Source organism: Tachypleus tridentatus, chromosome 11 (genome assembly GCF_004210375.1).
Source record: "Tachypleus tridentatus isolate NWPU-2018 chromosome 11, ASM421037v1, whole genome shotgun sequence".
NCBI lineage: Eukaryota > Metazoa > Arthropoda > Merostomata > Xiphosura > Limulidae > Tachypleus > Tachypleus tridentatus.
In genome coordinates, this window is record NC_134835.1 from 74,574,429 (window position 1) to 74,591,454 (window position 17,026).

The following is a 17,026-nucleotide window of genomic DNA, read 5'->3' on the forward strand; positions in this document are numbered from 1 at the left end:
CCGTTTTTTGCTGAAAAATAATACGACTTAATGGAATTAGTAAAAGTTGTTACGAATTTAGGTGTTACTACCTCATGTTGCCGGTAGACATTACGAGCCATGTTTAATCACAACCACACCGTGTATCCAAGGCATAACATGATCATTAAACCACCTTTATGTTTCATGCACGAGATTTAGAATTTTGTTGCTTACTCTAAGTTACCATTATGAAGGTTAATAACAGCAACAGAAGATGATAAAACCTGCCTATTTATTACTTTAAAATGCTCTTGTTATTTTAACTCTTCCTAAGTTATCAAATACATTCATTATGTTGTTCGTTCTCTACTAGATTTTATAGGCTCGAGGCTGTGGTTATTCTGAAGCAACGTCTTGTTGCTAAGCGACTGTATACCGTGTCTTTCCGATGTGCTGACGTGGACCATCGGTGATGAACAGTCCTAACGCTGTTTACACATCTACGGAGAAAAGACGAATTCCTAGTTCTAGTTACCTTCTATGGCGTTGATACTATCGAGAACGTTGGTAAACAACGTAGATAACTTTACTCCCAGAGGGCTCTACAAGATAAACTGTTTGTGTACCAAGTAAATTGTTCATACTTGTTGAAATGTGACGTTCAGAGAGAATTCAGCTGGAATTCTTTTTCCACAATAGACACACAAAGGTGAAAGACTTCACAAAATGAGCAAAGAATATATTTATTCTGTGTAATAGATACAGAATAAACCTCTACTCGAAAAAAAAACTGCACAAGAGAGAGAGAAAATAACAACAACTACATAAGAGAACTAACCCTACATTGTACTTGGAATGTACATTTAAGAAAATATCTAGCAACACTGTGTGCCAACGTTATTAACTTGGATTGGTTTCTTTAAAGTAATTGTTTATGTTGGACTTAGATGCAGTTTGGTGATGTTTGGCACTAACTTGTTACTATAGTGAATAAGGTTAAATCAAATTACATAGAAACTATATAACAAAAAAAAAGTAAATATCCAATCGCTATCAATAAACAATGAACAAATAGTATTCATAAACGTAAAATAAATATTAAAATAAGCATAAGCAAAGTACACAGTAAAATATCAATTATTTATAAACAAAACAAAAAGTAAGCAACGAAATATTGTTCTTATTTGAATAATGTTTGTTTTGGTCGTCTTTTGGACTATATAACGCTCCCAAACGCACACTGAGTCATCAGTGAAAATTTAAAGGTGATGCAGATTCGTTTCTTTGTAGTTGTTTTTATATGAATTCTAATTTAGAGGTCATCACTACTTTTGTTTCTTTGTTTTGAATGAATAATGGATTAAGTGTGCTCTGCCTACAACGGGTACCGAAACCCGGTTTCTACTGTTGTGAGTCCTCACTATTTTTGAACTCATACGCTAGTAGAGAAATGCACCCACCACTGTCTCTTGTCTGACCGAAGAGTATAATTTGACTGTCTCTCTTGTAAAATGCTCAAGACCCTAAAGTGCGCAAGTATTTTCCAGCAATGAGACTCGAAACATAAACACAGAGTCCGTGTACGCTAACTGTTAGGCCATGCCCGACCCTAAAGAAACCAATAGAAAAATGTTACCTATAAACACCTAAATGTAATTTTCATACATAAACAACACACTGAACATATTTCATATAAACACATATAACATAAAATACTAAACTTTCAGAACTTCTGCGTAGTTTGCTGTTTATAAAACATCTATTGAAACTCTCATCCGAGTTATCACGCCTAATTTACTATTTTTATTATAAATATAATTTTGTAACTGAAAAAGGCTATTGCATATAAAATGAATAATAAGAAAGAGCCGCCCTTGCGAGTGTACAAAACCAGACATGAAAATAATACAGCGTTAGGAAGCAGCCTCACGTGACACGGCCTTATTAAATTGCATGATTCCGCTACTACGTCGCAGGTCGAATAGTTAGCGCACGAGCGCCAACTTAGCACGTGATCAAGACACGCCCCGGCGAACAATCCGTCGCTAGCCGATCGATACGTCTGATGAGAGAGGCTGCACGAGACAGTGTGTTTACCTAGTGACTGTGAGGTCAGGTTTTGACGTTTTCCTCCCTATACGTTATCCTTCGTGTAGCGAATGCTCAAATGAGTAGCTAGATATAGTTAACAATAACGTACGGTAAAACTTCCGTCCAATCTAAAAATATATTACCTGCATCTGATTCCTCTTTAAAATAGATGTAAGATAATAATTTTTTTGAATAGTTTCGTGATACTACCTAAAAATGCATAGTTACAATAAAACTCCATCGCCCAGGTAATCAGCTAAATTCTGTTCACCTCTATTTATTCAAGTCTTTCTTTTTCCACCCGATTTCTGTTGTATCTCAATGCTGATAAACTTCTAACCGATCTTCAAAAGTGCGTCTAGCTTTGTACTTTTAGAATGAGGTTTCTATTTGAAGAACAAAACCTAATCAGAAATATCGCACTTTTTATCTCTGTTTATCAACGCTTAATGTTTAACACTTTAACTTTTCTTTAAATACAAAAACTCGATGCCTGACATCTTTTCACTTCTCTCTCTTCCTAAGAACAGACTTAAGTATCTCTGACAAAACTTAACATCTTGCTTTAATCTGTGGCTCGTAGCGTTCTCTTTTTGGTTTAAAGTAATGACGTTTCAAAACATTATTTCTAAAAATATGTAACCTCTCACTTCCTGATATGTATACAAAACAATGTTTTTAGGTTTTCTCTAATTTAAGTTCATGTTTTTTATTACTTTAAACAACCCTTGAATTATTCCTAATTTCTTAAATACAGACATTTCAGTAAACTACTAAATTTTACGTATTCATAAAGAACAAATTATTTAATAATTTGACATTAACTTGTTACTACTATGAACAAAGATGAACGTGAATGTCACATACAGTAACAAAATATAAAGCATTAAATAGCCAAATATTCTTCATAAACAAACAAATACAAAAAATCTCAATAGGTATCAAAACTAACCATATAGTATACTTATTTGGACTGAATAAAACATCTAACGACATCTCGTGCCAACGTTATTCATTTAATTATTTTTTATTGATAATTATAAAGCTATGAAAAGTGTATTACATATGAAACAGCCACCTCTTCTTCTCAAAAGTTGTGGCAGCTACAACATTATGTTGCAATTACAAAAACATCTCAGTATACCGTATTATTGTGCCTTCTTCACGAACATTAAGCAGTGGCTGAAACATTTTGAGTTGTTGTTAAAAAACTACCCCAACATGTTGCATTGTTCTTGTCTTCACTGGTTAACGTTAGAGCAGTTGTGATAACGTTCTGCGTTGTTGTTACAAAAACTATCCCAACATGCTGCATTGTTCTTTTATTCACTAGTCAACGTTTGAGCAACTGTTATAACGTTCTGCGTTGTTGTTACAAAAACTACACCAACATGCTGCATTGTTCTCGTCTTCACTAGGTAACGTTAGAGCAACTGTTTCAACGTTCTGCGTTATTGTTACAAAAACTACCTCAACACGCTGCATTGTTCTCGTCTTCACTAGTTAACGTTAGAGCAACTGTTATAACGTTCTGCGTTGTTGTTACAAAAGCTACCCCAACACGCTGCATTGTTCTCTTTCTCACTAGTTAACATTAGAGCAACTGTTATAACGTTGTGTTGTGGTTACAAAAACTACCTCAACATGCACTGTTGCATTTTCGTTGATGAACATTATAGAAGTTGCTACAACATTCTGTTGAGCATTTTGAATTACTAAGACACGGATTACATGTTGTTACAAAAATAACCAGAGAGAATGAGCGGTATATTAGGAAAGAGAGCATGTTTTTTTTTTATGGTTACAAAAACTACTATGAAATGCCTTATCATTCTTTCCTTCAGGAGGATTATAGCAACTATTACAGCATTTTGAGTTAGAGTTATACCCCTACATGCTGCGTTGTTCTCTTCTCCACTAGTTAACGTTAGAGCAACTGTTATAACATTCAGTGTTGTGGTTACAAAAACTACCACCATATATATAATCTGTTGCTTTTGTTTGTTTGTTTTCACAAATATTAAAGTAAATAGCGTAATATTCTAATATATTTGTAAAAACGGCTCGTTTGGGTTGAGAATTTTTTTTTTTTTTTTTTTTTTACGTAGAGGAGTGAACAAAGTTTCGACCTTTTCGGTCATCATTAGGTTCACAAAGAAAGAGAGAGGTAACTGACCGGAAGCTGACCACATGTTTAAAAGGTGTTGTGTAACTGAGTGTCGGAATGTAGAGGGTGGGCTTAGATGTGTGAATATATAATTTTATATTATTATTATTTATTATATTATTTTTTAACATAGATATAAAAGTGTTCCTTTGTATTGGTTTATTTTGGGCTTAAGTTGTTGTATAAGTAAGGCTTCTTTAATTTTGCGTTTGTTTATGTTTGTTTCTTTATTTAGTATTTGAGTGTTTTCTATGGTTATGCTGTGTTTATTTGACTTGCAGTGTTCGAAAACGTGTGAAGGTGACTTTTTATGTTCTTTAAATCTGGTTTCCATTTTTCTACTTGTTTCTCCAATATAGAAGTCGTGGCAGTTATCACATTGTATTTTATAAATAATGTTGGTGTGGTGTTTGTCAGTATAGTTTTTACATAGTATAGACCTCAGTTTTGTGCCTGGTTTTTGAATAAATTTGGTATTAACTGGAATGTCATATTTTGTTACTAGTTTTTACCAAATGTTGGTTATTTTTCTGCTGATGTCGGGAATATATGGAATACAGCAGTATATGGTTTCGTAATTTTTTGATTCGTGAGCTGTATTTACTTTAGTTGGTTGATTTTGCTTTCTGTCTAGGTGTTTGCGTCTAATGTTTTCTACGGTTTGTGGAGGAAACTTATTGATGTTGATGAAGTTTTGATTTATTGTGTCTAATTCATCGTTAATATTATCTGGTGAGCAGAGTTTTATGGCTGTGTTTATTTGGTTTCTTAGTATGTTGAGTTTTTGTTTCATGTGCTGAGTCCAAAGGAATGTATAGTCCTGCATGGGTGATTTTTCGGTAGAGGTAATTTTGAGGTTAATTACAAGAACCGATACACAATTTAAAACAGAAATCCACCGAAAAAATCACCCATACTGGACTCATAACATAATAACATAGTGTTAAAATAAGTGAGTCAAAACTACAAAAATTGAGTTAATTAAAACTGTGCCAGACTGAACTGTCCTTATATTCACGATACACTAACAACTACGGAAAGCTGCTGTAATAAAATAGCACATTACATTGTCTTTAACACGCAAAATATACTAAGTAATGCAGAATGCGACTATACTGCACTATACCACATAACACTAACTTTATTAAGTTATATATATATATATATATATATATATACACTAAATACTACAAAATGATGCTATAATAGGGCATACCAAATTGTATTGTCTTTATGAATAGCAACTTTTGACAGTCATCCTAAGATCAAATAATAGCACCATCTGGAGGAACCGCAGAGTTCAATCAATGCAAAGATAATATGGTAAACATAAAAAATATATACTGGAACGAAAACCCGTTCCATTTTTTATACGCGTAACTCTCCTTGTGACACACTTCCTTCTGTCCTTTCAACAGATAAAAATTACAGTTAGACGCATATAATTATGAACAACATGTTATTCGCATGACATTCTTTCTAAAGAGGAAACACAACCTAACGAAGCTATGTCGAGAAGTTGATAATTATCTCGGGCTGTTTTTAAATTATAGCTCACTGTCTACAGCAGTAATAAAGAACCAGTATCTTCTAATAGTATATTAAACGTTTTAAATAACTCTGAACGAAATATATATTTCAGGTGTCATATACAAGCACGGATATATGTATGTCAATTCCTTCACAAAAAATATATTTTGATCACAACAGAAACATGAACATTACTTTACGACTGAGTACCTTCTGTTTAATCGACTGAAACGACCTCATAAAAACATTCGATGACCGTGAAATTCATAGAAAAACAACACATTTTATAAATTAAGTTATACAATAAAGAATACCATTACTTTTAGAAATAAACTTAACCGAAATTCAAAATTATACGCGACTAAATATTGTGTAAAAACTAACTCACTTACATGCACATTTTAGTTAAGTTTTAAAAAATAACTTTCACTCACATGGACATTTTAGTTAAGTTTCACAAAAAAAAAATCTTCTTCGACTGTCGTTCCACTCGTAAACGTGGACTATATTTGTGATCCAGAGTAAAACTACTTCCTTGCACAAAACCCTAATTTTTACTTACTATATTTATACAGTTGTTTCAAAATGTAGTCACCTTCGTTAGGCATTGGTCGCAACATCCTTAATGCTCGACAAATAACAAGAAATTTAGTCATGGTTCACAAGTATGACCCATAAGTTTCTCAGTATTTGGTATTCACAAACTTCTTAGTATTTGTCAATTTAGCGGTATGTCTGTGGACTCAAACCGTTAAAAACCGGGTTTCAATAGCCGTGGTGGGCAGAGCACAAATGGTCCATTGTGTAGTATGTGCTTAATTCTAAACAAACAAACTTGCCAGGTATAAAATAAAGCTATACTTGACAGATGATACCTCCAGCATCTTAACATTCAATTCACATTCCATATGTAGACTCAATCTAAAACTACAAACTGCAATGTCCAGTAACCCTTTAACAGGAATCATAACATGCTGTAAATACTACACAGAATCTCCAGTCACATTTGACAGTTACAGCATCTGGTTACACTTGACAAGTTCTTCTATGGCATTAAGTTACACCATTCAGGTACTATACTACCCTTAACGTCTTATAATGTTTTAAACGTATTAGCCATAATATCTATTCACGCTGAGTAGATATCACAATATTCATCATGGTCGAGATGTATTACCCAAACTATAACAATTAACAGACATGACAACATTCAGCCATATTAGATAAATACTCACAATATCCTAAAACTTCGCAAATATCACAAAATCTAGTGACATTCGATAATTGTTTAACACTTGACTGTTACAATACTGTTTGTTTATTTTTTAATTTTGCGCAAAGCTACAAGAGGGCTATCTACGCTTGTCGTCTCTAATTTAGCAGTGTAAGACTAGAGAGAAGGCAGCAAGTCATCACCACCCACCGCCAACTCTTGGGCTACTCTTTTACCAACGAACAGTGGGATTGACCGTCACATTATAACGCCCCCACGACTGAAAGGGCGAGCATGTTTGATCCGATGGGGTTTCAAACCCGCGACCCTCAGTTTACGACTCGAGTGCCTTGACCATGCTGGGCCTTCTATTAGTTATTTTGCTGTTACTCACAAAGCTACATTTCTCTTACAGCAGGTACTGAAACTCGATTTTTTGTGTACTAAGCCCTCGGACATACCGCTGATGCATTAACGTTATTTAGAATTTATTATTCGTCGATACACAGGAAAACGAGTTTTTTGTTGTTGTTTTTTTACAAACCCATAGAAACGTTTAAATTATTCACCTAAAAGAGATAATTATTCATTAAAATTATAAAAAAAAATGTCATGCCTTAAATAGTTTCGAATCATATACATTTTAGCACTTTTGAATAATACGCCCAAGTTCGAATCTTGGATAACAAGGTGCAGTGAATTATCTACGATTACTTGTTTCAGGATACTCGCCCACAACTTCACAAGGGTTATCTGCGCTATCCTTCTCTACTTTTGAACTGATATCCCAGAGGTAAGGCAGCTAGTCAACAGTACTGGTTGTCAATATATCACATACTCCTTTTTTTTTTTTATCGAGTAACGGCATTTAAACATCATGTTTATAGAACAGTGTGCGGAGTATGTTTTCGCGGTAGTGGAATAGAATGAGTGAAGTCGAATGTGACAATAGAAAACAGTTTGTTTGTTTGTTTGAATTTCGCGCAAAGCTACACTAGAGCTATCTGCGCTAACCGTCTCTAGTTTAGCAGTGTAATACTAGAGATAAGGCAGCTAGTCATCATCACCCATCGCCAACTCTTGGGCTACTCTTTTATTAACGAATAATGGGACTGAGCGCTATATTATAAAGATCGAAAGGGCGAGCATGTTTGATGTGACGGGGATTCGAACTTTCGTACCTACGATTAGGAGCCGAGCGCCCTAAGAACCTGGCCATGCTGAGCCAATAGAAAATAGAACAGAAACTTGCTCAAATGCAAAGGTACTTGGATAAGTTAAAGTAGAACAGTTTAAAAACGAACCTATTGAGTGAACCACAACACAAGTACAATATTACACACCTGGGAGGCACGCAGGGAAAATTATTCAAGTCTCTTACTAGTTTTATATAACACTCACTGGTATATGAGGAATCAGATGGTAATAGTTAACCCTAAACTGAAAACAACTGGGGAGGTAAAGCTATTCATTTACTTTTTTTCTTTGTAGAATGTAGAAGGAAATAATTTTTACTGAGTCTGCCTGAGGTCATAGCGTTTTATTATAATACATCTATATAGCTTCCCGCAAAGACAGTAATCATCGGGAACCGTCAGGACAACCAGCAAAATATTTTCAAGATCAGACATATCTCGAAGGACAGATGTTAGAAGTATACGATTAAATGCTGACTTGTAATGTAAGGTAGCAAAATGTTCGACGCCAACCAGTGAATACAACCACGACGGGATACCAGTTGTAGAGAAATCTAGCAGTAAAAGAGATTAGAGAAGAAATTCCGTTGGAGATAATGAAAATGTCAAATGCTATAATAGAAATATTATAGTTCACAGAATCGTCGAAGGACAATCATGACTAACAAAATGAGAGTGGTCAACATTGGGGAAATAGAAAACCACTATGACAGCTGTTTCCACAGCAAAGCCACAGAAATTTTTTTCAGATGTTGCTCTTGCAGATTCTGAATCTCGTGTGGACCCTACTTTGTTGCAAAAAAATTACACAGGAAATCCAGTTGACTTAAAGATTCATTGTTCAAAACAAGCGTAAAATATAAACGTGGAGTCACCTGATAATAGAGGAAGATAAATTTTCACCACTTTGTATTTCAATATTGAAGTCCTCTTTGGACAGTAGTTCGTCGAATTCTTTGGTACAGGACTTGAAATCACATAATAAATCAATATTTAAACACGCTAAACAGTGCCACGACATCAATTAATTATTCATTAGCCCATAGTACAAGTTACAAAGAACTAGACACCCAGTGACACAGCGGTATGCCTGCGGACTTAAAAAAAAGCTAGAAACCGGGTTTTGATACGTGTTGTGGGCAGAACACAGATAGCCCATTCATTAAGGATGTTTTCCAAAAATCTTCCTTCATTCAAGAGGCAAACTATTCATACAACTTTCAGTACTAGCAGGTAGGTTCACATATTTATTAAAATATAAGCAGGATAAAATAGTATAAAATTAACAATACCAGTTACTAGCACAAACTACCCATATACAGCTCAGGCCTAGCAGGTATGTTCACAAATGTAATATAAGCAGAAGAAAATAATTAAAACGAATAACACTAGTTACCATAATGATACTTCATTGCAATGAATCAGTTGTATAACAGCTGAGAATCCAAAATGTAACTTTTTCTTTGTTTCCACCCTTTTACCAGTGACAAAGGATTTTCACCCTGTCACTATTATTTTTTCTACATACATATGTGTGGGTATGATGTATTTGGAATCATATTGTAACATTTTGGACGCTTCATGTAGTTTTTAAGAAATTCATTTTCATATGTAGGAACCGTCTCATAATTGTATGTATATGCTATTACGTGGGCCATGTAATAGTTGCCTGTCCGAAACAATAAACTGGAACTAATTAATTTCTTGGTTTAATACAGACTGGATAAGAATTATGGTCACCCACCACCATGAATTTTGCCCTGTTAGCGCATTTAATCATAATAGTTTGTTTGGAATTTCGCGCAAAGCTACACGAAGGCTATTTGCGCTTGCCGTCCCTAATTTAGCTGTGTAAGACTAGAGGGAAGGCAGCTAGTCATAACCACCCACCGCCAACTCTTGAGCTGCTATTTTACCAACGAATAGTGGAACTGATTGTCACTTTTTAACGCCCCTACGGCTGAAAGAGCGAGCATGTTTGGTGTGACGGGAATTCGAACCCGCGACCCTCGGATTACGAGTCGAGTGCCTTAATCATAATAAATGATTCAAATATATATTTGAAAAAAATGTTGAAACATGAGCTTAGAAATTTCAAGTTATAAAAAAGAGCGACTTTACGTGGAATTGTTCACACAAACTTCATTCCCTTTGTTATTGTAAGTATCATAATCACACCTTTTTACTGATACCACAGTGCGTCCCAAACAGTCCAAGGTTTTGTAACATTAAAAAAAAAAACCTTTCCTTCTAAAATATGCATAGAGTTCAGAAAATTATAATCAATAATATTATTGTTGCCATTCTATCATTGTGAGTTATTCTTTTTCACAAAAAAATCCTACAAACGTCGCCCTATTCTGATTAATATGGTTGATATAAATTACTTTCTTATGGCCTATACAAACGAGTAGTATTTTTTTTCCCGCTGTAAAGATTGCTTTTACTTTCTTTTTATTCTTCTAATGACATTTAATCAAATTCCAATACTGAAAACAAAGTTCCAGTTTTAATATTGTCACTTCAAAATCTTTAATTAAACATATTTTTGATCATACCTTAATTGAATCATAGCAGGCAATAATTCGGCCGTTCTGGACTTCAACGTTAGCGGGCGGATGGGCAAATTTACATTCTGTATCGGGACGAGTGCACTTATTCCTCTGATATTCTCGGCACACTTCAAGCTGTAGCCAGCGAGAATCTTTCATGGCCATCATCAGAAGCTAGTTCGAAAATTATAAAAAATAAAAAAATCTGGTCGGTCGAGGACAAAAGTTATTTTCTTGGCCGACTGTCAACGTTTGGCAGGTGACGGGGTAGGAGATGACGCAAGTTTTTTTTTTCAGGTTTACTTAATCTTTGTAGATTGTCCACAAATACTTAACCGTACGAGCAATGCAGTGCAAGAAGTCCACATTTATTATACACATATACACTGGAGTTTGATGATAGGTAAGTCAAGTTGGAGGTTTTACCAGTGAAACGTCCGCTTCGGGCAAAAATCACAGATATGTTAACTAAAGAAAAACGACAGAACAAAATATATATGTATGTATATATATAATAAGCAAAATTTCTGAATTAACTGTGACCGAACGCTGATGAAGTGACACTTCAACTTGTAATATTAAGCGTTGTAACTTCTGGTTAACTTTTTTGGGTCTGTTTTCCTGGGGGGGAACTGGGCGGCTGTTGGGACAGAATGGGCGAAGGTGGACGGGCAGCAAAGAATTTGTTCCTGAAGAAGTGACAAGTCCTACAAACACAGAAGAAAAGAGCTGTCATTAGTTTCTATATAACAGGAAATACGTTAAAATATTCGGAGTTTCACTTCATGTTAAAAACCATTTATGCGCAATAAACTGAATATAACTCAATGAAATGCATTTGATCTGTTGTAATTAACTTCTACAGTAGAAACATATCAGTGTACTTAATTTTGTTTGCCTTTTGTTCTGTATACAGATTTTACTCATTTTTTCTGTTGTTAGTCTTTGCACTGTCAAAACACCTCCTATCTCTATTATTTTTATTATTCTCTACGTTCTGTATTGCTTTAAACACTTTCTGTATTCTTAGTATATTTTCAAAAGTAACCTTAGTCGATGGTTCCACTTTTTTAAACTATTTTATTATTTTTACTGCTGATACGTACATGTGATATGGCATATGTATAGATTAAAATATATAGTTATCTTGACACAGAAATTTATGAAAATTAAAAGCAACGCAAACTCATAAACAAATTTCGAAGAAAAATCTTATTTCAGTTAACTGAATTTCACGCAAATAACTCAGTAAACGCAATAAGGCTATTATATTTCGTTATTGTTCCAATTCCCAAAACAGACAATAAATCATGAAACGAAACTTATAAACTATGAGAAGCCGTAATTTCATAAATTTTTACTGGTTTGCCAAAATGTCCTATAAAAATCAATAAGTAATTTAATATACATTGAAATTGAAAAATGAATGTGGTACATTGGGTTAATATTTATCTTTATATGTATGTATGTAATAACCATAATTTTTAAGCCAAAACAAAATACATTAAAAATAAACGAAATACACTGCATTTGGATTATAAAATGTATCTCAGGTTTTGGAGGTTGTTGCGGACGTTGGATCCACAATGTGGTGGGGATACACCATCTAGCAGCCTTATATATTTATATTAATTTTTACATCTTATTGCAACTTGAAACATTTTTGATACCTTGGAAGTTACGTCCTTTTGCCTTTTCTCATCCAAGTACTTTATGTGCTGTATGGCTAGCTAATTATAGATTTTCAGTGAAAACTTATACAAATAAACTGTTAAAAAATGCTTTATATGTCATCACTGAATTTATTTTTACTTTACTATACATAATAATCCTTTTTACAAGACGAAAAATGTGGTGTATCTTTTAACCTGTTGTTTATGTAAATTTCAAATCCATTATATTAACGCATGAATTTAGATAAATTTCAAAGTTAAAATAATACCGTGCATTTAATGAAGTTAGAACGTTATAGAATTCACTCTTTAACTTCTGCAAGTATAACTATTTTATAAATTGTCAACATAAAATTACATCGATTGCAACGTGAAAATGCTTACATTCTTGAATCAAAAACCTTATGGTTTAAATCAAGGTTTTAAGTAGTGACAACTGCACTGCAATTTTTTATGCTTTAATAATTTTCACAGCCAAAACTCAGAACGTGAGAGGAAAAAACTAAAAAAATTCCATAAAATAAAATGGATTAATTTTGATAATTTCCAACAAAAATTTATATGATTCCTAATGTACGCCTTTCGTTTCACAGTAGTATAATAATATTAATTTGTTTAACTCACGAGCCATGGCTACAGTATAATTTATAATTTTCAACAAAGTCAACTTTCTGATATAAATAGTTTTAAGCTGAAAATTGGCAAAGATATAGATTTCAAACAGACAACAAAAAAGCTTCTAATTAATTCTAAACAACTTTTTACTTATTTACACAATTCATCAATCTTTAGAACATTTTTTTTCTTTAACAAATGTAAAACTTCCATTTAGTTACAAAAATTGAAAAGCTAGTTGTACCAGATTCTATATGATTATCAAAAAGTTTAGAATAATTCAAACGCTGAAAATTTAAAGAATCGTTTTTGTGAAAGTTACTGATGTTTTCCTAAACAAGCGATTACTCAAAAATTAGAAATAACTAGAGGTACATTATTACGTGGTGTACTTTTAAAGAGATTGAAATACAGAATTGCAACAAAAAGTAACAAAAGAGGTATTATGAAGTCAATAGAAAAAATTAAATGTCCTTAAACCTAATTACGCTTTTGATTATCCTTTAAATTGATTTTAGAACAGAAACTGTATGTATATGTACTTGAGAGGTTTAAAAGTAAATTTTTACTTATTAATGTAGATCAATTTAATTAAAAATTAAAATTAAGAATTAAAAAATAATTGTGTTGATTTTTACTTTTTGTTTTTATCGTTAAGCACAAGGCTGCACAATGGACTATCCAAGCAACAGATTTTGAAACTATTTATAATGTTATAATCCTTCAGACTTATTTATCGCTCAGTCATTGAGGGGCTCTGCCGATTGAAGATGGTTAACTGTAACTCTGGATTTATTTGCTAGCATTTCAAAGTTCTGTGCTGAAGTAATAATAAATGAAATTAATTTAACAAAAACGTTTCAAGTACTTAATAAAACTAAAGAAACTTTATTAGTGATTTTAGTAAAGCATCAAAGGAAGTTGGCTTTTAAAACAAATCCATATTTAGATTTGTCTTCAGTTATATAAAACTTCTGTTAATGTCATATTTTAATCAGTTAAAACTGATTGAAAACGATCATTTTACAACATAAATAACTTTCATGTGATAAAGTTAAATATAACATTAAAAATAATGATAAATACAGTTTGTAGATTACAGAAAGTAATCTACTTATTTTACTTACCCTTGGGGCACATCGGTATGTCAACGGACTTACAACGCTAAAAACCGGTTTTCGATACTTGTGGCGAGCACAGATAGCCCATTGGGTAACTTTGTATTTAACTTCAAACAAACATACAAATCATTCTTGAATAGTCAAATTAGTTCAAATCTTTGACTTCACTATATTTTTCACAGCGATTCCTTTAAAAGTTTGTAATTTATCTATTTTATAACATTAAAAAGCTTTTATTTCTAAAAATAGTTGAGGTGTAATCCATATTTTGTATTTATAATAGCGTTATTTTTTCCACAAATCAATTTTATAACAAATATTAGTTATCCTGATGGGTGCAAATTATTTTGCCTATATTGCCAATCTTTAATTTCTATGGAAACGAAAACCTCCAAGAGGCTCCAATTATAGTTAATTTGCTTTATCATATCGGTAAATCCATGATTTAATTAGTATAAATAATGCTGAAATTAATTATGATATCCACAAAATGTATCCTTTAGGAACAGAAAATACAACTCTTTGTTGTACAGAACATTACTTAGAACGTTGTACTAAATTATTTATAGTTAAACACAAAGCTATACAAGGGGCTATCTATACACTGTCCATCACAGATATCGAAACCTGGTTTATAGCGTTTTAAGTTCGTAGACGTACCGTTGTGCCACTTTGGTGGGGGAGTGGAGCTGTGAATTAAAACAGTTGATGGTGATATTATGTAGATATTTTTGATAGATGAAGTATTATAGTTGAAATCTATAACTTTCCTTCTCTTGTTACTGTTGCTATATATTTAAGCAAAATATTATAAATTTACAGTTACTCAAACTTTAAACACAGTATTTTATTTGTAATGTTAGTACATTAGTAAAAAAAAACGAATTTAAAATGGAATTAATCAACAAACTATAATTAAAAAATTCAAATTATTTTACAATAAATATGAAAATATTTATGCAAGTTTCAACAAGAAAATAATAAAAACATTATAATTTAAAATGCTAAAAATAACTGTTTCTGAAGTAAAGGTCTATAACCTTAAGTTTGTTTCAGAAAAATAAATATTTATATACTTACACTTACATATGCGGTATATGTTTGGTTACTTATAAACCACACTATGCTTAGCAGTGTTTCGATGATCCTAGTTATGAACCTTCCAATACTGAATCGCCCAAATTATATTGATTCAGGGCCCGGCATAGCCAAGTGTGTTAAGGCGTTCGACTCGTAATCCGAGGGTCGCGGGTTCGAATCCCGGTCGCACCAAACATGCTCGCCCTTTCAGCCGTGGGGTTGTTATAATGTGACGATCAATCCCACTATTCGTTGGTAAACGAGTAGCCCAAGAGTTGGCCGTGGGTGGTGATGACTAGCTGCCTTCCCTCTAGTCTTACACTGCTAAATTAGGGATGGCTAGCCTTCGAGTAGTTTTGTGCGAAATTCAAAAACAAAACAATATTGATTCAGACAACTAAATCATTATTTTTATTTGTACCTTTCTCAAATTTTATTTTATGTCTACATCACAGAAATAAACTTTATTTTGAAATAATAACATCATCTACAAACCTAACACTTACACGTTTAGTATACACGAATATGAAATAAATAACAAACTAGTGTAACGAACGAAGCATTAACACAGAATAGACAAATGAAGCCCCCATATTTTATGTTTTATTTATTAAATTATGTAAAAAAACCCATCAGGCATCAATACCAAGTTGTGCTCGAGTATACTTTTATTAAAAGTGTTCCACAATGACGTCAATGTATATTTTTGCCACCACCTCTCGTAACCACAGACAACACTTTATAACATAGTTTTTCTGCAAGGCCTAGGTGCAGATAAATATATAATATTCTGTAAGTAGTACCGCCGTAGGCCTATGATTAGCACATTTTTCTTTTTTTAAGGGGCTAAACGATAGGGCCTACGTTTAGACCTCTAACAAATCTCATTTCGTGACGAAAGCTTATTAGATGGCCCATTTCGTTATGAACTATTTTAATTGGGGAAACGCTACCTAAAAAAAAAAGAAAGAAAAAGATTTGTTACCTTGCATAAATGCCGATAATAAACATTTGCGGTCAAAACTACTTGTAATAAGCTTAGGCCCATGAGAGTCTGGAGCAGATCCAACAGAAATTAAAGATGGTGCAAACCATTGGAGCCAAGAAATTCAAGTGCTTAGTATATGCAAAGATTTCGAATGGTATACGCGCCTATGTACAGAACAAAGTTTGTTTTTTTATCAATCAAGTCTCTTTACATTTCTTGGCCGAAGAGAGAGGGCCAACCTACTAATTGCTTGCTTGCCCTATGATATGGCAAAACAAAATGAAGACAAACTTTTGGTTAGTGAATAGTAAGACAGTACAGATAAAGGATAGGGTTCAAATATTAGTGAAGAAGTTCTAGTATATTTTGTTACCTCTCTAACTATGGTTATTTTTCTATTGTATGACTAAACTTTCCTACTTCCTAACTAAACAGAAGTTTATAGTACTCAAGTGGGGCTGAATTGCCAACATCAAACGATACATTTATTCTTATAGTCTTCGGTAGTATTGTATTTCTACTACAGAATAATTACTTTCCCACAACTGGTTGAAGACAGCAAAAGGTGGCAGTGTTGTGGGAAGTTGTAGGCCAGAACACCTACATATCTTTGCTGTTTTTCTTTCTGAAGCTATGTGGCAAGTGAAGGGATATCAAATCTGCCACCGCTATGTGGCTCCTCAATTAATGAAGCAATACGAATGCAATATATCGTACATTATGATTTTATAGGCATTAACAAATTAAAAGTTGCTCTGAGACTTAATGTGACAAGATTCGTGAAAGAAAAAACCTCGATTTCTATCTGGAGAAACGGCGACATAAAAACTAGATGTGTC

The 17,026-nt window shown here is 33.2% G+C and overlaps 1 protein-coding gene and 1 long non-coding RNA gene across 6 annotated transcripts in view; both read right to left on the bottom strand.

Moving 5' to 3' along the window:
* The window catches only part of LOC143232478 (muscleblind-like protein 1), a 167,844-nt gene that overhangs the window by 52,109 nt on the left and 98,709 nt on the right, over positions 1–17,026 (bottom strand). For all 5 annotated transcript variants that reach the window (XM_076468009.1, XM_076468006.1, XM_076468008.1 and 2 more), the window contains one exon: positions 10,717–11,417. In XM_076468009.1, coding sequence (XP_076324124.1) covers positions 10,717–10,878 — 162 coding nt within the window. In that variant the 5' untranslated portion in view covers positions 10,879–11,417. The remainder of the gene's footprint in view (positions 1–10,716; positions 11,418–17,026) is intronic.
* On the bottom strand, positions 689–10,709 carry LOC143232479 (uncharacterized). Its single transcript, XR_013017559.1, has 2 exons — positions 6,184–10,709; positions 689–2,438 (listed from the first exon to the last, which is right to left on the bottom strand). It is a non-coding gene; the product is annotated as an uncharacterized LOC143232479 (long non-coding RNA).